A 23,938-nucleotide genomic window follows, 5' to 3' on the forward strand; every position below is an offset into this window, starting at 1 on the left:
GGAGCATAAAAAAGAGAAACAAATACAAATATAAACCATGTGTCATGGATAAGCTCTAAAGCTATTTTGAGATTTTTTTAATAGAAAATGTTTTTTTGGATGATGAGTTGAATATTATTTTTACACCACATCCAGTGATGGGCCCTATCATGAAAGGTTACCATGCACTCTCATAGGTCGTTTAACTGCACGGTCATTCCCAGTGACGTAAAACGCGAGTTTATTTCGCCAGGTTCTAGATTTTTCGTCCTTGTCTGGGATGCTGCACCAATCGATGAGCTGTTTTGTGTCCAGTGACCAATCACCCCCCGACAGTGGGCGGGGTTTGGTTAAATTCCAGTCCCCCGACAAATGCGCAGGTTTACCCATATTGCCGGTTGACAATATCGGTGAAGGCTGCAAGAATGCAGTAGAAGCGTCCTCTGCTAAGATTAGGGTACAAGAGTTGTCTATAAAAAGCCAGACTTACATAATAGCAAGTAAGTCGTCTAGCTCGGTAAACGACAGGTAAATATTGTAGAACAGGAGTGTCGTTTGTTTTCACCCAGCTGAACTGTTCAAAACTGGACTGGAGGTGTTAAGCATAAAGAAATAAGGACTGAACATGTCTGTGGTGGGCATTGATGTGGGTTTCCAGAACTGTTACATCGCTGTTGCCAGGAGCGGTGGCATTGAAACCATTGCAAATGAATACAGTGACAGATGCACTCCGTAAGTACGGCATTGACATCCCTGTAAAATGATGCTGTGTGTTGTTACGCAACGTTTGCTGTTGCCTAGCTGACCGTGGTGTTTTTGATACATTATATTTCTCACTATAAGTCTCTAATGCATAGTGCAATGCAGCTATTGAGCAGTTAAAAATCAAAGTGAATTTTGTGTTAACCTCTGTAAGTCTTTAAAACTGGATTGTTAGGACTCGATCTTTTTATACAAGCCTGTTTTGCAAATGTGTATGCTGTATATAAATTAGAAAAACTAATGCTAATGCGTCGTAAAAACAGATTGAAGGGCTGAGGCATGTGCACGTGAACGGTATAATCTGACACTTAGATGGGGCAAATCCACAGACTGTCACCGTGTCATCGTGCATGTTCTCCAGTCGACAAATCCTCACACAAATGCACATTTGGGCGGGGCACCTAAACCATATTAAAAATGTTCCTTGTTGTATTTTCTAAGTTTTTTTTGTCCAGTGACCCACAAGCAAAGCAAAAACGCGGTGTATAAGTCGGAACTTAAATCAAATTATGTTGTTAGTTAGCCCATCGTTTATTTACTCAGTATTTATAACTGACACGTTTAATTTTATCATTTGGCTGTGAAATAAAGATGTGACTTTGGTGTCCTTTATGAGGAATTACATCCATGTCTAAATAAAATTTGTAAAATTGAGTACAGATCCTAGATTTAGCCTGATGCCTTTCTTAAATGTCTTGTCAAATAACACAAGCTTGTTTCACACTTTAGTTTGGATAATACGTAATGAAAAATATAGATTAAATACACTGTAAAAATGACCCAGGCTTGATGTACTACAGACGCTGTCCAAGGTGCTGAATGGGGTTGTTTTGAAATGGCGTATGGGAACAAGCTCTATAAAAAGTTTTTTTTTAATCTTTTAAAAATAGATATACTACATATTTTTGAGTTAGGAACAATGTGTTTATAAAGCTTTATTCATTTAACAACATTTTTGATCATTGTTTTTTTACCCTATCCCTATTCAAAAAATGTCAGGTGTCCATTTTCCGGATAAGTTTTAATGCTGTCCATGTTTAATGCTGATTGTTTGTTTATTTGAGAGTGCCATTTAAAATTATAATCCTGAAAATTGTTTGAAAGTGTAAAACAACTTTACCATAAAGCTTAGATTGTAGAACAAATGAATAGAATATGTTTAAGAACAATACTTTAAAAAATAATAAAAACAATTAAAGACAACCTTAGCTTGCATTATAATTAGCTAAATTATAAGCTTATTACAGTTATCTTAGCTAAATGTTTTTTATTTGTTAGAGGCATTCATAGCAGTTGCACCTTTGACTTTCTGGTTGCACCACCTGACCTATGCAATTAATTTACATTTATCAGACTTCTACTTGGATGCTGGTATTAGCTTAAAGGGGACATACCATGAAAATCTGACTTTTTCCATATTTAAGTGCTATAATTGGGTCCCCAGTGCTTTTATCAACCTAGAAAATGTGGAAAAAAAACAATCCAGTTGGTAAACCTTTATCTGCAAGCACGTGAAAAATTAGGTCATTGAAATTTGGCTCCCCTAGTGATGTCAGAAAGGGTTCTTATTTTAATAATACTGCCCCTTAATCTGCACTATCCAACCATGACACTGCCATTTACTGCAGAGAGAAAGAGAGAGATAGAAAAAAATATTGACAGCACAATTGAGTTTCAATTTCAACAAACCACCATCATTGTGATCAGTGTTTGCATTTCATCAGCTCATGTGCATTTTAAAGGACACGCTCAAATTGCACATTTTTGCTATAATAAATAATCTATATGGTATTTTGAACTAAAAGTTCACATATGTATTCTGTGGAGACCAAAGATTTATTTTACATCTTTACAAGTCTTGTAAAATGTCCCCTTTAATATCAAATTCATAAATATACCTTTAAAATACGAATAAAATGTGTTGCTTTTTTCTAGTTTTGGTTGTACAACCTGACACAGAAAGTGTACCAGCCTACCCATTGCATTAAAGTGGCTGTTTTTTCAGTATTTAAGAGAAACCTACAAACTTTTCATTCACCCACAGAGACCACCTGGGGTTTACTAAAATGGTGTGATATATTTTTTACTGTTTATACTTGTTAACCTCTTAATGAAAGTCCCATGATTGTGGCTGTACTATCTTGACATTTAAGAACATCCAAATTGTTGGGCAAAAAGTTTTTTCAATAGGAAAGGTTTCAAAGGAAAGGTTTCGAACATAAACAATGCCAAAGTATCTTATTTTGAATTTTCAAATAATTTAAACACAATTTTTAACATTTAAACCACTAATTTGTACCTGCAGTTGCCTGCCTTTTTTACAAGTTTGACATACCAAAAAATATTTTTATTTATTATTTAAAAATACTGAAAATGTATTTAAACAATATTGGTTTGTATAGAATAAAGTGACAAGTGTCATTTTTAATAGATTTTATAGTAAATAATGCCCCGGGACACAAAAATATGCATGTCATGTCATTGACCCTTATAAAGGTTGACATCAAAGTGTCTGATAAATGTGTGTATGTGATCTTTACAAACAGAGCATGCATTTCACTGGCGTCTAAAAACCGGACCGTTGGAAATGCTGCTAAGAGTCAGGTACTGTTTCACTGTCAAAGATTGAATAAATCATGATTTATGATCATATTCGAATCACTAATCTGTAACTAATAAACATCCTCCTGCAGATTGTAACTAACTTTAAGAACACGGTTCATGGCTTTAAGAAGTTTCATGGTCGAGCATATGATGACCCATACATTCAAAGAGAAAAATCCAAGTTGCCTTACAGCCTTCACAAACTGGACAATGGCAGCACTGGTATAAAGGTAATAAAAATGTGTTCTGCTACCACTCTAAAACATGTAGAAATAAAACCTTTGTGCTGTTTGAAAATATGAATTCAATGCAATGTGACCTAGTGCACTTATTTCTGAGCTGCAAGTATCAACTACCAAACATTTTTTCATTCCCATTTCTTCACTTAAAGTGCATTGCAAAGGTCCATTGTGGATCTATATTTTTAGCAATTCGTTTCTATACCTGTCATCATTCAGAAGGATATGCAGAATGGCAGGTGAGACATACTGCCAGGAAGGTTTGTCAGATGGCCCCTTGTTTACTGGGTGAAATAAGCATTGTTGTTGACATGCATGTGGGTGGTCATGCATTAATGAGATTTTAACGTCAAAAGCACAAAGATATCAGATAAAGACTTTTTTGCAGTCGTGAGTTTAGCACAATTAATTGGATAATTGTAATGTCCATCTCACAGGTCCGTTATTTGAATGAAGAGAAGGTGTTCACCATTGAGCAGATGACAGCAATGCTGCTCACTAAGCTGAAAGAAACTTCTGAGCATGCGTTGAAGAAGCCTGTGGTGGACTGCGTGGTATCTGTAAGTACCTCTAAAATGCTGAACCTCACAAAAGTTGAGACCAGTGGTTTTCACATGCTCATGCTCATTCTATAATGCTCTTTCCAGGTCCCTAGCTTCTTCACTGATGTGGAAAGAAGATCTTTAATAGATGCCACTCAGATTGCTGGACTGAACTGTTTGAGACTGATCAATGACACAACAGCAGGTGAGTAAAATCAAATAAAAATGTCTGGGATGGTCACTGTTCACTATGTCATTTGAATAGTAGGCCAATATCTATAGGTCAGTGCACCTTGGATATTTTCTTGTAGCTCAGTGTTATATTGAGCATGTACAGTGTAAGGTTTTTGTTCAGTGCCTAGCATCTGCAACTATTGTATGTGTGTTCTTAGACCACTGCATTGGCAGCGTTTATGATTCCCAGGGAATACACATACTGACAAATTGTTTAGGTTGAAGGTGCTTGCTAGTCATTTTGGGTAGAAGTGTGACTGCACACACTTACTATATTCATTTTATCTAATGACATTAACACAAACACAAAAAACAGTATCACTTGATGATTTGTATTTTTTTCTATTGTAATTTAATAATCATATCCAAGTTTAAAATAAGCTATTTGTAGGTTGATTTCACCAAAGACTAAACTGTGGCTCTGTGCAACATTCAGGATATTGATCTGTGTGATTAAAATATCCAACATGTCAACTGGCAAAACAAATGGTGTAATTTTGTAGCAGGACTCTACCTGTTTGTCTAAATTAGGGGTGGGCGGTAAGACCAAAAATCCATTTTATGAAATGTGTAATTTTAATTCACAGTAACAATGTATTTCACGGGATATGTTTCTGAGCTTTATATTTATATTGTTGTTTTTTGAATATACTAAATTTAGCAAAATGCAAGAAGTAATGATGTAATATCTTACCGCAAGTCGTCACGAAATATTTAATTTATTTGTGTCATAATTTCTGCTGTTTTTTGTGTTACTGGAGCATGAATGTCTTTTTCGTGTCACCCAGCACGAATTTCTATAAGTAGTTTTTCATGTCATTTTATATTTTTTTCTAATAGTTTTTTCCTATTTTCAAATCATTGTCGCCTTGGGTTGAGGTTAGATTCGGGGTTTGCGTTAGGATATAATTTTATACATTGGTTTCTACATGTTTTTCTTCCGCTTTTAAAGCAACACTTAAGAGTTTTTGCTCTTTGCTCCCCCTATAGGTTGGAAGCGGAATTGTTAATTACCACTGTCATAAATAATTTAGCCTACTGCAGCAAAGCTGGCTCTGATTGGATTGTAGGTCTGCTGTAAAGCAAGTTTTTGTAGTTTTCACCCGAATTACAGGACCGCGACCCGACGGTTGGAAACTTCGTTAGTTCGGTTTTGGCCGATAGAGGGCTGCAAAGCGAATGTAAAAGTGTCGTTCACCCTGTTTTGAGTGCATGAACGACTGAAACTTTTTTGGAAACGTTATTTTAAGGTAAAAAAAGCTCTTTGGTGTTGCTTTAAAGCTATTCTCGACTGGAGTTGGGGTTAGAGTTGGGGTTTGGGTTAGGATTTCGCAAAAAAAAGCAATTCTAAACCCAACCCCAAGCGACAATGGAAAAAAAAAATGAAAAAACAATGAGAAAACAAAAAAAAAAAATGACACAATCAAGAAAGTCGTGCCACAGAGACAAAAATTTTTTTTTTGTTCATTTGTTATGTGTGGATTATTTCACGTTTCTCTGTCACACTCAGTTCTACATGCAAGAAGTGCTGAGTTAACCACGCCCACTTATTTACATTCCACGGTATACATAAAATGGTCAATCTGTTACGGTTGCCATTTCATCTCGCCGTAAAGGTATATACCATATTGTTTATTTTATGCTGTTAGGGGCTTTACACACACACACATTGATTTATCAAAACACAAACGGTACAAAATTCTATGAGCTGTAGTTTTTCAACATCAGAAACTTTAATTAAAACACATTAACTGAGCTTTGTAACTATGCATATCTTATACAAGCACAAACAGCTAAAAAACAGCAAATAATCCCACTATATAAAAAAGAAAACATGAAATCGTATTACTTGACCCTATTAAACGTATACTGATTGTGTTTGAGGGGGTCTGTGACTGGATGAAAGGTGTCGGAGATCATTCTCAACATCGTGATCAGCACTGCTGCTGCTGTTGCTGCTTGTGGTACCCCAAGATCTGACAGGTGGATGACATCAAAGTACCGCGAGAGCGACAGCAGTCTCCTCTGAATTCACGAATCACAGGATTTTGATGCTATCTGTTGCTTGGCTCTTGTGGTGCCACATGAAGTCGAACAAGCTTGTTGTATCAGTCACTGGTTAGATCAGCGTAGCAGTCAAAAACGGGACTAATATAGGACAGTTGGCAACCCTATTTCAAACTGGAGGGGTTTGTTTTACTTCTTATCCATCACATAAATAAATGGACATAAAATATTGATTTGAGATTATGAGAAGCCACAGACTCTGATAAGAGAGAAATTAGTAAGGCAGAAAATAGGAAATCAATTACACATTTTAGTGGTCATTATACCAAAATATTTGACCGCAGACTGTCATGTTTAACCAATCAAAATAAAGTATTCGTAACGGACCTATTTATTCTATACATTAAGGGTCAAAAAAGTATCCTTGTGGAATTGTATATTTAAAATTGGACTGTCCTTATAATGCTGCAAATAATGCAAATGTGGTATTTGGATGAACTATTTCACCATTCTCTCTTTTGATCAATACTATGAAGACTTCACGTTTTCATTTGATTCCTATTGCAGTGGCCTTGGCCTATGGGATCTATAAACAAGACCTGCCAAACCCAGAGGAGAAGCCCCGCAATGTCGTGTTTGTTGACATTGGACATTCATCTTATCAAGTTTCCATTGCCTCCTTTAACAAGGGGAAGTTGAAGGTCTGTGTTTTTCCTGACATTTTGTTGAATATGCATGCAGTACATTTAATCCCTCACTTAGCCGTAAGATAAGATCTCCCTGTTTTTCACAGGTGCTGGCTACAGCGTTTGACCCGTATTTGGGCGGACGCAATTTTGACGAAATGCTCGTGGAATATTTCTGCGAAGACTTCAAAAAACGATTCAAACTCAACGTTAAAGAAAACCCGAGGGCCCTGTTGAGGCTCTATCAGGAGTGTGAGAAGCTGAAGAAGCTCATGAGTGCAAACTCCTCTGACCTGCCTCTCAACATTGAGTGCTTCATGAATGACATAGATGTGCATGGGAAAATGAACAGGTAACTGAAATAACTGTTAGTTTAGTAAATGCCAATGAGTTGCTATTGTGTATTTCAGGCATAGTGCTTCATGATAAATGTTATTTTGGATCTATGGTTTCAGTATGTGTTTATGTGATTTGATACAGGCCTCAGTTTGAAGAGATGTGTGCTCAGTTATTGATACGAGTGGATGCGCCATTAAAATCGGTCATGGAACAATCAAGTAAGCAGCAACAAATGAGTTCTGTCTTGATTTCTTATGCAGATTTAATTTCAAACCTGTCTATTTTCCATGAACCACCCCTCCTTTGGTGTTTCATGGATAAAGTGAGGTTTAGAACAACATGAGAAAATGCTAACCTAACCAAGCTAACAAAAACCTAATAAAAATGTGATATTTATCATTTGCTACAGATTTGTAACTTACATTCCCAATTTTCTTTTATCCCATTACAGAGCTCAGCAGAGATGAGATCTATGCCATTGAAGTGGTTGGCGGAGCTACCAGGATTCCAGCAATCAAAGAGAGAATCTCAAAGTATTTCGGTAAAGACATCAGTACCACACTGAACGCAGATGAGGCTGTGGCACGTGGATGTGCACTGCAGGTAAAAAGTCCAAATGACAGGAAATGAATCAGTGATATGGAAAATTCTAGAAGAAGGGCCTTGTGCAAGTGATCCTAAGGTCATGAATTATAAGCAAAATAATAATAGATATAATATTTGAGTGCATTGTAAGTTGTTTTGGATACGCTTTTGCTGAATGTATACATGTGAAAATGGCCTTGATGTTGGTAATTGCAAGTGTAAACACATACACAGCAGGGAGCCTTTGGTTTCTGTGGGAGAGACATGAAAACAAGATGAAATCTGTGGTCCGTGCCTGGATTATCATGCAATGCTTTCTCTGATTTCTTATACTAATACTCTGTTTAGACAGCTTATGTAACAGCATTTGCTTGTGTATACATAAATGTTTATTTTTGGTGTGTATGTGTGTTTAGTGCGCAATCCTTTCTCCAGCCTTCAAAGTCAGAGAGTTCTCCATTACAGATGCCGTTCCCTTCCCGATTACTCTTCGCTGGAAGTCTCAAACTGATGAAAGTGTTGGGTAAGGAGCCTTTGGTTCTGCTTCAATCAAAAATACATTTATAAACTGTTTGAATCCACTCCACTCCACTAGATAGAGCATTATTTGTCGTGGCTTGCTGTATAACATGGTGCTTGTTAAGGCAAGCATCACTATTACTATGGCTCATAGTACTGAAAGTTAGGGATTTGAACAAACCTTTAATGCTTTAGTATTAAATTGCTGCACGCAATTCATCCAGTACCACTTGTGTTATGGATGTGAAATATGAAACCTCAAATTACACCCTGCAGCTTGTTGTAAAGAGGTGTGCTGTTACTGTCTAAGCAAGACTTGTGAATTTCCGTCTGGCTGATGCTAAATCATAAACACTCATAGACCGGATCCATATCTAAAAATGAGAATATCGTTGGGGATGGGCCCTTTTGAATTGAGGTTGTAATAAATCTATAAAATCTATAATAAAAAAGGGAATAAAAAGCCCTTTTAAACAACCACTCAAAGCACACTACTATTTTGCTGGAGAGCAACTGTACAAATGTAGCTTATTTAGGCATAATTAATTATGCACATAATTAGGGTTATAGGTTTCAGAGGTTTTCCCCTTTGTTTGGGATAATTCAGCAAATTTTTAGTAAGTTTTAAGTAAGTTGTTACAAACATTTATAAATTACTTTGTTCTGCTGAACAAAGCAGATATTTTGAAGAATGTTTGTAACAAAGCAGATCTGGGGCACCATTCATTTCCATTATGCTACTATTGAATGGAATTGTGCCCCTGATCTGTTTTTTTTTTTAAATGACTTCCCTCAAACCACGCAATTAATTGAGTATAGGAATAAGTAGTGGCTCGTGACTGCTCTTCCGAGGGGCGCAAATTTTAAAATATGTGTTCGGAGACGAGGTGTCATGTGTGTTTCTCGTGTTTTCAAAATATGTGTTTGTGACATCATGTGAACCATGTGCATCACGTGTCTTGTCAAAATAAGTGCCTGCTGCACATGCGTCAAAACCGTTTATGATAAAAGAGACGCTCACGTTCACAGAATACACGCAAGACACTCCCTTAAAAGTAAACTATGATTACAAATGAGATTATGCGAGTATCTGGCAAACGTGAGTGTCTCTTTTATCATAAACCCTTTAGACGCATCTGCAGCAGGCACTTATTTTGACAAGACACGTGATGCACATAGGTTAACTCGACGCGCCAAACACATATTTTGAAATCACAAACCACACACATGACGGGCTACATACATGTTGTGACGAACTTTGCATCGTGCGCTCTCGAAAAAATAAGTCACCGGCTGCCACTGATAGAAATGCTGATACTTTTCGCAGTGTTTTAACTTACGTAACACATAGGCAAGCAGCAGTCATATATAAATAAAAATTAAAGGTATTGCGGAGGATTTTCTTTTTCCGGGGTGGATCATCAAGACTATTGGTCCTCCTAGTTGTCAATCAGGAGTGTTGCGCAATCGCATTTTTTAAAAAAGTGAAGAAGGCGGTTCTTTTCTAAAATTTGAGAAAATCCTCCGCTACACCTTTAATTTGAATTAAAGTTATATTTATTAAATTATCTATTTTCTCATTTTCAGTGAATGTGAGGTGTACAGTAAGAACCATGCTTCACCTTTCTCCAAAGTCATCACCTTCCACAAGAAGGAACCTTTTGACCTGGAGGCGTTCTATAGCTCTCCACATGAGCTGCCCTATCCTGACACCAGGATAGGTACGTATCACTGTACTGCATGTTGTATGATTATACAGTACTATGCAAAAGTCTTAGGCCACCATGCCAGAATTAGATTTGTTGTTTTTGCAATGTTATAGTGATCATATATAATTATTTCTCAGTCTCTTTAATAGAATACATCCAGAAAATACAGGAAATGTGTATATAGTATTAAAAACTGTATAAAAATGTAAACCAAGATAGGTCACACTAAACACTGACAATAAGACATTTAGTCCTGAAAATGTAATTCTTTATTTTTTTGTACATAATAAAATAGATTGAAAAATAAATATGGATGGACATTAAAACTTGGTGGTGATGTGGCCTTTTGCACAGTACTGTATGTATTGAGGTTGACATTCTGTTGAGATATTATTCACTTCAGAGCTTTAGTCAGGTTTTCCAGCCTAATTCAAAAGCAAAATGAGACCAATCACTCTGTTGGGAAGCTCAAGGGACCCATAAATAGTCATTCATGTCCTCATTTGATTAAGAATGTCCTCAGCATGGTAATCCATTGTGTCTGCTGAAGTGGGTTAGGGTTAGTCCAAACCTCAGGGGTGTGTCATAGTGGTATCGAAATTCACCATCTGCCTGCCTGTCAGGTAATTAGGACTGAGACATGTTGTCCCATACGTACTGACTTTTACCACATCAGCTGCTTTCTGAAATCTCCAGATTGACTGTGTGTCAGTACGTGAGGGCTACACTCCCATATGGCTATCGCATGAATCTCTGAGGCTTTATTAGTACTGACGCTACTATTGTGAATTTACCGTAAACTAAATCTACGTTTGGCCAATATGATTAAATTAAGAGAGGTCAATACTCGATTGATCAATAGATTTTAAAATCAATAATATGAATGAAAAACATAAGGCACTTTTTCTGATTCTGGGTCTTATTATCTTGTTGTTTTGCTGTGATTAGGTCGTTTTACTGTCCAGAATGTTGTACCGCAACCTGATGGTGACAGTTCAAAAGTCAAGGTGAAAGTGCGCGTGAATGTGCATGGCATCTTCAGTGTGTCGAGCGCTTCTCTGATAGAGAAGCAGAAAGGAGAGGCAGATGATGTGCAGATGGAGACAGATCCTACTGTACAGAACGAGGGCCAGCCTGAAGATCAGGTATGGTTAAACGAACAACAAACTGGCAAAACTATAAATTTATAAATCCAGATAGGATCTGTGCAAATGAAAAAAGGTGCAATGTGGGACTTTTAAAAGGATCTCTTGACAGAAATATAATATACATAACTCTATACTATCAGTGCGGTATAAACACCTAACATTATCGAACAGTATTGTTTTTATTACTTTAGAATGAACTGTTTTTATCTACATACACCATGGATCTCCTTACATGGAAATTGACGCCATGGGCCTCATTTATAAAATGCTGCGTAAAAACCATCCTAAATTTGATCTTACGATCATTTAACAAAAATGCGTACGTGTGATTCATAAACCGAACGTACGCGCAGAAAACGCGCGTACCCCTTTCAAATCTATAAATCAGAAATGAATTTGAACTTGTGCGCGCAGCCGAGCAGTTTCAGATCTCCGCCTTTAAACGATGCGTAATTAATGTCAGACATATAAATAGCGCTTGTCAATGTTTAAACCCAGTTTCAAACAGCAAGAACGGCTTATATTTCCAAAAACCTGCAGCAATCAGACAAGCAAAAGTGCGTACGTCTGCTCAGACCCTGACGTGGCGCTAAGCAGTTTTCCACGTCAAAGACGGTTTTTATAAATATGGACTTTGCCGTGGATTTTCGCCTACGCACACTTTACGATCAAATCTGTGCGTACGCACGCTTTATAAATGAGGCCCCATGTTTCTACAGTAGCCCTAAATGGACAAACTGTTCTACAGAGAGCGTTTCGTCTCCACGTTGTCTCAGAAGACAACATTTTTGTCCTGTGGCAGCTACCGTAGCTTCTATTTGCGCTTTTCAAAATTGAGGTTGGTTGCAATTTGCCGCTAAAAACTCACATTGCACCTTTGTAGCTATTAAAGGTGCAGTGTGTAGATTTTTGTGGCATCTAGTGGTGTGGTTGAGTATTGCACCCCTCTCTTTCGAAGCACATAGAGAAGCTATGGTAGCCATCACAGGATAAACATATCGTCTGAGACAACGTAGTGACGAACGCCCTCTGTAGAGCAGTTTGTCCATTTATGGCTACTGTAGAAACATGACGGCGGCTTCTATGGAACGGGACCCGCGGTGTATGTAGATAAAAATGGCTTATTCTAAGGAAATAAAAACACTACAGCTTAAACAACACTGAAAACATAGTTATCTATATTATATTGCATTGCTGTCAAAAGATCCTACTAAAATGTACACACTGCACCTTTAAACTGTAGAAACCCTATACACATATGAATGAAGTGTACACAGAAAAGTATACACATCCATGGGATTAACCTGTCTCACGTGCTGTCTTCAATTGCAACCACATCTAATACTGCCTGTGTTCACCCCAACAGCTATTTTTATAATGCACAATACACGTGACTAAATGTTACTACTGGCATTAAAACCTGGTTTGCCCCATAATATCTGTCTGTGCCTCTGGTTGAAATCTGCTTTTAAATCTGATTGAGAGTATGAATAATGTTTGCTGCATTTATGTTATGATTGCCACATTACAAAGCCTAGGGTGCATTTGTAGCATAATGATGCACTCAGCCTCAGCTGTTCAATAGTCCTCTCCGTTTATGAAAATTTACATAACAAGCAAAAGAATTCAACACTGCAAGCTTTATCAGTTTATCTGTGGAAGGTGAAGCTGCGAAATCAGATGACACTCGAATGTCATCTAATGTGCTAATTTTACATTTTTTTCATAGAGTAAAATGCAAGTGGATCAGGAAGGCAAAGGGGAAAATAACACTGATGAGGAAAAAATGAATAACTCTGGCAATAAGGTATCATTTGCCTTACTGAATATATTGTATTTTCTCACATGCTTTTGCTTTTTAAAAGTGTCATATATAAATGTTACGTTTTTATTTCCAGTTAACATTAAATTGCCGTTTTGTGTTACCGTACTTTTACTCTTAATTAAGGTTGAAATAATCAGGTAAAAATTAACAGTAATGTTTTTTTTAAGGATGGTACATCTTCTGATAAGCAAGAACAAGGTGCAGGGAGTAGCAAACCCAAAACTAAAGTTAAGAGTGTTGATCTGCCCATCTTGGCCAGCACCACCAGACAGCTGGATAGAGATGTGCTGAATAACTTTACTGAATATGAGGTAAGTTGAAGCATTTCCCTTCATTTTCAGTCTGCCTTAGATCCCTTGAGTATATTCAGACAGCTGGAATTAATTTAACACTTCAAAGTGTCTCTTTAAAACCATCCACCCAATGCCTTTTTGATGCACATTTCAAAGCAGAAATTCGTTTTTTGCACTTTGCTATAATTCATACATAAAAGGTATTCATATTTCATAATGTATCATGAACAAACATGAATATAATATATAATATATATATCTCGCACATATGCTTGAGAATATATATATATATTACTATTGGCTACCATGATACAAAAATGCACAAATTTTTTTTTATAACAAATTATTATATGTATACATATATATATATATATATATATATATATATATATATATATATATATATATATATATATATATATATATATATATATATATATATATATATATATATATATATATATATATATATATATATATATAAAATTATTTGTGATAAAAATATTTTTGTGCATTTTTGTATCATGGTATCCAATAGTCAGTTGAATGAATGCTTCTCTTTGTATCTTACAATGTGCATTGACATGAAGTGAAGAATTTTGTGTTTGCCCTAAATATCCATGACTGAGCTCAATTCACACCTCAGGGAAAAGATATTAGTAGATCATTACGTCAGTGGAATAACAAAAAAAGATCATGCCCTATACACTTAGTGTGTCTGCTTTTATCATTTCATCAAAACTTTGATATGATATGTTTTGATATAATATGTGATGTTCTTGATAAAGGCTGGATAAAAGTGTCACAACTTTTTGCTATTGAAATCTTTTTGTTTATAAAAATATATGTCTGCCTGCTAATTTTTTGTCTTTGTTAAAGGAATAGTCCCCCCCCCCCCTCCCAAAAAAATCTGTCATCATTTAATCACTCTCATGTGGTAACAAACCTGTATAAATGTCTTTGTTCTGATGAACACAAAGAAGATACTTTGAGGAATGTTGATCAGCGGCCCCATTAACCTCCACAGTATTCTTTTTTCCTACTATGGAAGTCCATGAGGTCTCTGATCGGTTTAATTTGGGTGAACCATCTCTTTAGGCGTTTTAAATTATGCATGCTGATTATTTCTGTTGTTTTCTTACATTTGTAACCTGTGTGTTATAATGTTAATTTATAATGTAAAGTAATGATACTCCTTGTAATGCTGATTTGATAAGTGAAACGTTTATGAAGTGAAAAGAATGTGTGCTGTATTGCAATCTGTTTTTCAGAAAAAAATGATAATTCAGGACAAGCTGGAGAAGGAGAGGAATGATGCTAAAAATGGTGTGGAGGAATATGTTTATGATCTGAGAGACAAACTCTGCGGCATCTATGAGAAATATGTCACTGGAGATGTAAGACATCACCTTGTTATCTGTAGAGCTGTTGATCTCAGAGAAACCACTAGGAAGCTTATTTAACCATTTTACAAATTAAATGGAACAGTATAAATATAAATGAGTAGTTACACACAGAAAAGACGTGTTTTTGTATGTATGGATGTTGTTTGCAGGAAAGCAACCGTCTGGCACATATGCTTGAGGACACAGAAAACTGGCTGTATGAAGAAGGAGAAGACCAGGAGAAAGAAATCTATCAGGGCAAACTGTCTGAGCTCAAAGTACGTATTTTTTATTGTCCAAGTTACATATAAATATTTCATAGTATGTACACTCACCTAAAGGATTATTAGGAAAACCTGTTAAATTTCTTAATAATGCAATTATCATTACCAATCACATGGCAGTTGCTTTAATGCATTTAGGGGTGTGGTCCTGGTCAAGACAATCTCCTAAACTCCAAACTGAATGTCAGAATGGGAAAGGAATGTATTTTAAGCAATTTTGAGCGTGGCATGGTTGTTGGTGTTAAATGGGCCGGTCCGAGTATTTTTACAATCTGCTCAGTTACTGAGATTTTCACACACAACCATTTCTAGGGTTTACAAAGAATGGTCTGAAAAGGGTAAAACATCCAGTATGCTGCAGTCCTGTGGGCGAAAATGCCTGGTTGATGACAGAGGTCAGAGGAGAATGGGTCGACTGATTCAAACTGATATAAGAGCAACTTTGACTGAAATAACCACTCGTTACAACGGAGGTATGCAGCAAAGCATTTGTGAAGCCACAACACGCACAACCTTGAGGCGGATGGGCTACAACAGCAGAAGACCCCACCGGGTACCACTCATCTCCACTACAAATAGAAAAGAGGCTACAATTTGCACGAGCTCACCAAAATTGGAGAGTTGAAGACTGGAAAAATGTTGCCTGGTCTGATGAGTCTCAATTTCTGTTGAGACATTTAGATGGTAGAGTCAGAATTTGGCGTAAACAGAATGAGAACATGCATCCATCATGCCTTGTTACCACTGTGCAGGCTTGTGGTGGTGGTGTAATGGTGTGGGCTGATGTATCTGATGGCTACTTCGAGCAAGATAATGCACCATGTCACAAAGCTCAAATCATTTCAAATTGGTTTCTTGAAAATGTCAATGAGTTCACTGTACTAAAATGGCCCACAGTCACCAGATCTCAACCCAATAGAGCATCTTTGGGATGTGGCAGGGCCGGAGTGGGGCCACTTTTCAGCCAAAGAGTTTCAGGCCCAAGACCGGCCCACTTTTTCCATGGTGGAATATTCAAAATTAGCACTTTTGCCAAATTGGATAAATGAAGCAAAAGTTCAGCACTTACTTTTGTGTAGTTTTTATTAATACCATGGTTCAACAAATAATGTAAAGGTTAAATATCAATTAAATAATAATAATATACTTATTCACTACAAAAATTATTAGTAATTAAAATAAAATAATAATAAAAAGTAATTTTACAGCGTACACAGATCAAGCTTGAGTTTTGTTATCAATATTAAACTGCATAATATAGCCTATGAATCGCCATGTATTGGGTGATACACAAGGCTAATATTTTGATTAAATTTATGTTTTGCTTGTGAATAGGTAGAGAACGGTATTAGCTGAATAATTAAGTTGCTTATGCTAATCATTACTAGGCATATCTTTCTTTACCTGTCGCCACCTGTGTTTGTCCTCTTAAAAATAAATTGGTTAGCTCCGAAGTCTTTTTTTCTTCAACCTGGATTTTACAGCCCCTCCTGGCCTCTTCCAACCCACCCATCCTCCCTGAAACACGTACCTCAGGGCTGGCCCAGCCTACCTGAGAAAAGTCTTGGAAAAGACGCGCTATGGACCGAACCAACGCTGTGGGAGGGGGGAACTCACCTACATGGTACAACCCAGAGGCTGCGCGCTGCGGTGTCAGAATGCAGAACGTGTGTAGTGTTATTTAAGAGAAGATAGTCTCACTAATGTGACAAATTTAAAAAAACAAAAACCTCGACCGGCCCAAAAGTTAAGCGGCCCACCGGGAATTCTCCCGGTTCTCCCGATTACCCACCCCGGGCCTGGGATGTGGTGGAACGGGAGCTTCGTGCCCTGGATGTGCATCCCACAAATCTCCATCAACTGCAAGATGCTATCCTATCAATAGGGCCCAACTAACCCAAATGGGCCAACATTTCTAAAGAATGCTTGCACCTTGTTGAATCAATTCCACATAGAATTAAGGCAGTTCTGAAGGCGAAAGGGGGTCAAATACAGAATTAATATGGTGTTCCTAATAATCCTTTAGGTGAGTGTATATTGCTGTGCATATTTTCTAAACTTAAAAATAACATAAATGAATGCTGTATAGCCATTTGGTAAAGCAAGTAGCAAGATGTTGTGTTTGTGTTTTGTAGAAGTTTGGTGAGCCAATTGAGGAACGCTACAGAGAGCATGAGGGCAGACCTAGAGCGTTTGATGAGCTTGGCAAGAAATTACAGCTGTTTATGAAGGCTGTGGATGTGTATAAACACAAGGTAAGTATATATAAGTAACAAAAGTATAATAATCTTAAAGGGTACATATTAGGCCCATTTGTAAAATAAGTCTCAGGTGTGCCTAGAATGTGTCTTGTGAAGTTTCAGCTCAGAATTCCCCACAGATAATTTGTTATAGCATGTCCAAAATGCCCCTATTTGGGTGGGAGCAAAAACACTGTGTTCATCTGTGTACCTTTAAATGCGGTTGTAAATTCCTGTGTGTTTAGAAAAAGTGTTTTGGGGTCCAAGCCCCCTGCTGTAAACCCTGTAGGAGTTTTGCTGTAGCGTTCAGTTTTCTTCCCTATATAGAGATGTCCCAACATCTTGTAAAAGTGGATTTTGCAGAATATGTGCCCTTTAAGATCAGAGGTTTGTACTTTTAAGAAAACATATCTTAATAAAATGTGTAGTGTACTGTAAATGCACTTTAAGTCATTTTGAATGAAGGCTCTGCCAAATGCATAAATGTTTAATTTAGTATAAATCATTTAAAAATATTTAATTATGTTATTAGCACAAATCTCACCTGTTGTATTGTTAGCACCCAGAGGATGATGTTTGGCCTCCTTTTTACAAACATTAATAGACTTTTTTTTTGGAATAACGTCTTTGCACGGCTATACTGGCCTAATTACTTTCATAACTTTAATTATTTTTTACGATCTTAAAGCTATTTAGTGTATAATGTTGTGTTTCCAAATGTTCTCCAGGGAGATAAAGCACATAGTTGATGTTTTTAATATTTAAGATGTTTTAAAATGACCATCTCGTCTTCAGTTGTGCTGGTGGTCATTAAGGCTATGTTCTGCCTTGTTCTTAAAGGAGCATTTCACCCGTAGAAACATTAATCTTTATTGAAAGTGTGTCATATTTGTAGTCGAAATGTAACATACATTTAGAATTTGGTGCCTATTTGACTGAGAAAAGGGGTGTTTGTAGTCTCACCCCCTCAACAAAGATTTTGCACTTCCTTCTTTCAATGATGCAAAATGATGATTTTTACATCATTGAAAGAAGGAAGTGCAACACTGAAATCTGTATTTCTCCTGTCTCAGCGGCAACTGAGGAAATGATGCATGACCTTTCAAAAACATGACTGGGGTTCTAACTATACAAAGCTTAATGCAAAGGGTAAAGTGTCCCTTTAAAGGGGACATAACAACAAGACTTTTTTAAGATATCAAATAAATCTTTGGTGTCCCCCAGAGTATGTATGTGAAGTTCTAGAAAAAATGTCATATAGATAATTTATTAAAGCATGTTAAAATTACCACTTTGTAGGTGTGAACAAAAATGCACCGTTTTTGGGTGTGTCCTTTTAATTGCAAATGAGCTGATATCTGCACTAAATGGTAGTGATGTGGTTGGATAGTGCAGATTAAGGGGTGGTATTATCCTCTTCTAACATTACAAGGGAGCCAGATTTTAATTACCTATTTTTTCACATGCTTGCAGAGAATGGTTTACCGAAACTAAGTTACTGGATTGCTCTTTTTCACATTTTCTAGGTGATAAAAGCACAGGGGACCCATTTATAGCACTTAAAGCAACACTATGTAGTTTTTTTACCTTTAAATAATGTCTCTAAAATTATTTCAGTGATAGAACAACTTTTAACTGGACAAATTGTACTGTTGCTGCAACCTGAGCAGCCTCCTAGCTGCTACAAGCACACTCTGAAAGTGGCGGTGGAGGGTAGGAAACACAGCCCCGCCCCTCCCCCTGTCTGCAGAAGAGTGTCTGATACCAGGCACTGTTGCACTATTCAACCACATGGGGGAGCTGTAAGTCATTTTTACATGGAAATTACATAGTGTTGCTTTAAACATGGAACAAGTCAGATTTTCATGATATGCCACCTTTAAAGACATACTTCACTCAAAAGTGAAACATTCTGTCATTATTTACTTTCAGGATATTACAAACATTATGATTTCTGTTCTTCCGTGGAACACAAAAGGGAAGGAGGTTAGGGACTGATGACCTCAGGCATCATTCATTCCAATAATTTTTTCCCGGTAATAAGATTGTATGTGTTAACATAAGTAAATGCATTAGTTAATGTGAACAAACACTGAGCAATATAGTTTTTTTTCAGCATTTATTAATCCTTGTTATTGTTAGTTAATGCCCATACAATTCTATCCAAACAATGTTCATTGTGCATTAACTAATAGTTAAAATGTCTTATTTGCAGCAATTTACGTATGTATTGAACCAAGATTAAAGGAGCATTTCACCTGTGGAAACATTAATCTTTATTAAAAGTGGATCATATTTGTAGTCGAAATATAACATAAATTTATAATTTGGTGCCTATTTGACTGAGGAAAGGAGTGTTTGTAGTCTCAACCCCTCTACAAAGATATTGGACTTCCTTCTTTCAATGATGCAAAATTATAATTTTTACATCATTGAAAGAAGGAAGTGCAACACTGAAATCTGTATTTCTCCTGTCTCAGCGGCAACTGAGAAAATGATGCACGACCATTCAAAAACATGACTGGGGTTCTAACTATACAAAGATTAATGCAAATGGGTGAAGTGTCCCTTTAATAAATGCTATTGTTAGTTGATGTTAGCTTATGCATTAGCTAATGTTAACAAATTCAACCTTATTGTAGAGTGTTACAATTTCTTCTAAACAATCATGCAAGTGAAGGGTGACTGAGGTCAGTCTCTAACATTCTGTGAAACATCTCCAGTTGTGTTCCACTGAAAAAAGCTAACACAACAACAAGGCTTTTACTAAAATAAATGGGAGCTGAGATATGTTAATTACATGTTTTACATTTGATCAGCAGGATGAGCGCTACCAGCATTTGAGCGCTGAGGAGATGGGTATGGTTGAGAGAAGTGTGAATGAAGCCTACGAATGGATGAATGCAAAGATGATCGCCCAGAGCAAACTCAAAATTGCTCAAGACCCAGCAGTCAAAGTAGCAGACATCATTCAAAAGATTCAGGTTTGTGCAGTTTTGCAAAAATAACATTGAAGAGCTCAGATGCAAAACCCTCTAAGTGCATCTGACACGTTTTCTTGTAAATTAGCTTTTTATCAGACTCTTAAAGGGACACTCCACTTTTGTTTTTAAATATGCTCATTTTCCAGCTCCCCTAGAGTAAAACATTTTATTTTTAATGTTTTGGAATCCATTTTGCCGATCTCTGGGTCTGGTGCTACTAGGGCTGTGACGGTCATTATATAACCGTGAGACCGACGGTTATAGTTGAACAACGTCATTAGAACTCTATAACCGGCAAAACCGTGTTAGTAACATATTTAAAAAACATTTTTATCATAAAGAATGTTTAAATACTAATTAAAAACAGTTGTTCTGTGTTATACGCCCCACCATGTTCTCCCGCAGTGAAAAATACAGAGCTGGGCAGACACTGACAACGCGCTGACATACAGGACAGACCAGGTTACTTTTCAGTTACTTTTGAGGTTTAACATATTAAACAAAGTCTCACCTTTCAAATCATCTCTTCCTTCTAGTTAATTTATAGCATCAAATAAACATGAATGACCATAAGAAGGATGTTGTTTTAACCGCGGAAAGGCGTCAGTACACTCCGCTTTTCAAGTTCAAATCCTCCCGTGCTAATCTACTAACTCTCCTGAAAGCACATTCACTGCTTGTCTTGCTGTTAATTTTAAATAAACGTAGAGTAAGTAGCTAATCAGTGTCTTGTTTATTCAAACGCCGGTTGTCTTCGCAAGTGTGAGCACTGAACAGCGCGTACTGTATGTGGAGAGCGTTTGCCGCGCGTGGCCATTGTCGGCTGGGTTTGCAGCGCATACTTTGCAGTTTAATAACAGTATAAAAATCTCAAGTTCATATTCCTTTACTTTACATGCATTTATGAGCAAAACCTCTTCAAGACGCTTTTTAATCCACATTCCGGTCCATGTAATGACAGATATAGACACAATTAAATCTGTTTCTCTGAAGATTATCAAAATAGATGAGAGGATTCATTTATGCTGAGCAGAGAGTGACAGCGCAGTCTTCTGTTAACAGTGTGTGTGTTTTTTTTATATTTCATTGCTCTCTGTTCAATTGCTTAAAGTCATTACTGTTTAAAACACACTTGGCATCACATTCATGATTTTATGGTAAAATGACACTTTCGCGTCAATCCACAAGCATTTAAACGAGCAAAACGCCCCCCACAGACGGTTATGTTATGAACCGTCACATTTGACTCATGTCATAACCGTCATCACCAATTCTGAAACCGGCACACCCCTAGGTGCTACCACTTTTAGCATAGCTCATTGAATCTGATTAGACCATTTAGCACTGCGCTCAAAAATAACCAAAGAGTTTTCCTATTTAAAACTTGACTCCTCTGTAGTTACATCATACAACTTACAACTATACTCTCATTCTGACGTAATAATCAAGGACTTTGCTGCCGTAACATGGCTGTAGGAGGCGCAATGATATTACGCAGTGCCCAAAAATAGTCCCCTGCTAATGAAAGTTACCAAGGGGACTACTTTCAGGCACTGTGTAATACCATTGCGCCTTTTGCAGCCATGCTACAGCAGCAAAGTCCTTGAATATTACGCCAGAATCTGCCTAGAAAATCACAACTTTTAATTTTCAGTCGGTCTAAGTACACGATGTAACTACAGAAGAGTCAAGTTTTAAATAGGAAAACATATTGAAACTCTTTGATTATTTTTAAGCGTGATGCTAAATGGTCCAATTAGATTCAATGGATTGTGCTTAGCTATGCTAAAAGTGGTACCGCCAGACCTGAAGATTGGCTGAATGGATTCTAAAACAGTTAAATTCAAATGTTTAACTTTAGGGGAGATGAAAAATTTGTATATTTTCAAAAAAAGTGGAGTGTCCCTTTAATGGATTCTGCCAACAAACTGGTATTTCTGTATGGCATGAGGCAGGGATTAAGCGGATATGACACATAAGTATTCGATGAATGTATAATACATGCCGAGGGCATTTGGTTAATTTTATTATCTCATTTTAGATGCCGTTTAGTGGCTTTTGTATCTGAGATTCTTAATTGTAAATTTACTAAAATATTTTGAGATTACACTTAAAAAAAAAAAATATTCTTTACATAAAGAAAACGAGATTTGTTTTTTATAATAACAAATTAATCTTATATTAAAGGCATCCATATAAATATTAATGTGACTAATATTGTGTTGAATTACAGGAGTTAGAGGAGGTTTGCAACCCTGTGCTCAACCGACCCAAACCCAAAACCGAGGAGCCTGTAGAAGAGGGGGACAAAAACAACGGAGCACATAACGGCCCTTCGCCACAAGAAGGTGCTGAAAGTAAAGGCAATCAGCAGACAAAACATCCGTCTGGAGAGATGGAAGTGGACTGAGCTCTTTCACACTCAATTGCTGCCACTCTTACTCAAGCCACTATTAAACTTTTTCAGCTTACACTGAATCAATAATTGGAACCATTCTCTTTGTGTCCACCACTCAGTTGGCTATATTTGTGCATCTGTTTGTTAACGTCTACTCTTCTGTTGGGTTTTCTCTTGTACCTATTAAGGGATCAGATCAGGCTATCCTTTGAATGATACAGATATATTTTCAACTCAGTTTGGGATTGTACGTCCATGATAGCATCATATAAAGTAGATGTAGTGCAATAGCAAAGCAACTCTTAATAAAACCGTATCCCTGAAATAATGTGACACCTGCATTTTGGGAGACCCAAAGTAATTCTCAAGAGGTCAATGATATCGCACAATAACTTGCTATGGGAAAAATGTACCAAAATACTGGTTGATCAGTCATTAAGGTTGAGGTAAACAAGCAAATATGTATGCAATACATATATGTTATATATTTGTATTTAATATATACATTTCCAAAGGATGTGTTGTCTAGAGCCTGTAAATATTATTTTAGTAATTTGAATTTATGAGTGCTTAGATATAGGTACACTCCTGTTGTTGACATTGCAACGCTTTCAGCTCTGTAGTATGTACTGAGGGTTCATAACTTTTTTCCCAGTTTTCATGCAGTCCCATAGTCTTGAGGTTTGACGATCACAAATAATAAAACATGCCTTTATGACTAAATGCGTGTTTGATGCTGTAAAATACATTAGTGTTTCCTCTGTTTATATCATACATTTTATTATTGTTCACTTTTATATTGTTCATCTAGTCTTGGACTGAACGTTTATAGACACACTTTTTAATTTTTATTTTGTCACAAAATCTGTGAAAATTTCAAATAATAGAAACATTTATTTTTCTTAAACTATAGATCAAGTCTATGTTGAAACTGGCAAGCAGTTTATTATTGATTAGAGTAGTCAGTGAGTAGAAACAAGATTTAATGGACATAACCTTATCTTTCTGTGATGTCCTCCCTAAAAACAGCTAGAAAATCTATAATGTTATAAATTTTAGGGGACCCAGTGTAACAATTAAATAACAAGACCATGCTGTCAATAACTAATAAAAAAAAAAAATAAAATATATATATATATATATATATATATATATATATATATATATATATATATA

General features: G+C 36.6%; 1 protein-coding gene across 2 annotated transcripts; it reads left to right on the forward strand.

Moving 5' to 3' along the window:
* The first annotated feature begins 338 nt into the window (after positions 1-338).
* Positions 339-23,610, forward strand: hspa4l (heat shock protein 4 like). Of its 2 annotated transcripts, none has more exons than XM_065288571.2 (19): positions 339-711; positions 3,288-3,345; positions 3,435-3,575; positions 4,022-4,144; positions 4,232-4,331; positions 6,935-7,068; positions 7,161-7,405; positions 7,534-7,610; positions 7,844-7,995; positions 8,394-8,500; positions 10,084-10,217; positions 11,154-11,350; positions 13,083-13,160; positions 13,346-13,489; positions 14,743-14,868; positions 15,027-15,134; positions 17,276-17,395; positions 20,203-20,364; positions 22,598-23,610. In XM_065288571.2, exons 1-19 carry the CDS (start codon positions 605-607, stop codon positions 22,772-22,774), a joined length of 2,490 nt encoding a protein of 829 aa, XP_065144643.1. In that variant the 5' UTR covers positions 339-604; the 3' UTR covers positions 22,775-23,610. The 2 variants fall into 2 exon arrangements, with proteins under 2 accessions (XP_065144643.1, XP_065144642.1); XM_065288570.2 differs by having other exon boundaries at positions 340-711; positions 20,200-20,364.
* Positions 23,611-23,938: the final 328 nt, after the last annotated feature.

The sequence above is a fragment of the Paramisgurnus dabryanus genome, chromosome 17 (assembly GCF_030506205.2).
Source record: "Paramisgurnus dabryanus chromosome 17, PD_genome_1.1, whole genome shotgun sequence".
NCBI classification, from domain to species: Eukaryota; Metazoa; Chordata; class Actinopteri; order Cypriniformes; family Cobitidae; genus Paramisgurnus; species Paramisgurnus dabryanus.

What these genes read in the sequence shown, in the direction of transcription:
- hspa4l (XM_065288570.2), top strand. Translation starts at nt 605, where the DNA reads ATGTCTGTGGTGGGCATTGATGTGGGTTTCCAGAACTGTTACATCGCT. An exon ending in TGGTGGACTGCGTGGTATCT is followed by an intron (nt 4,145 to 4,231) that starts GTAAGTACCTCT and finishes TGCTCTTTCCAG; the next exon opens with GTCCCTAGCTTCTTCACTGA. An exon ending in GCAAACTGTCTGAGCTCAAA is followed by an intron (nt 15,135 to 17,275) that starts GTACGTATTTTT and finishes TGTGTTTTGTAG; the next exon opens with AAGTTTGGTGAGCCAATTGA.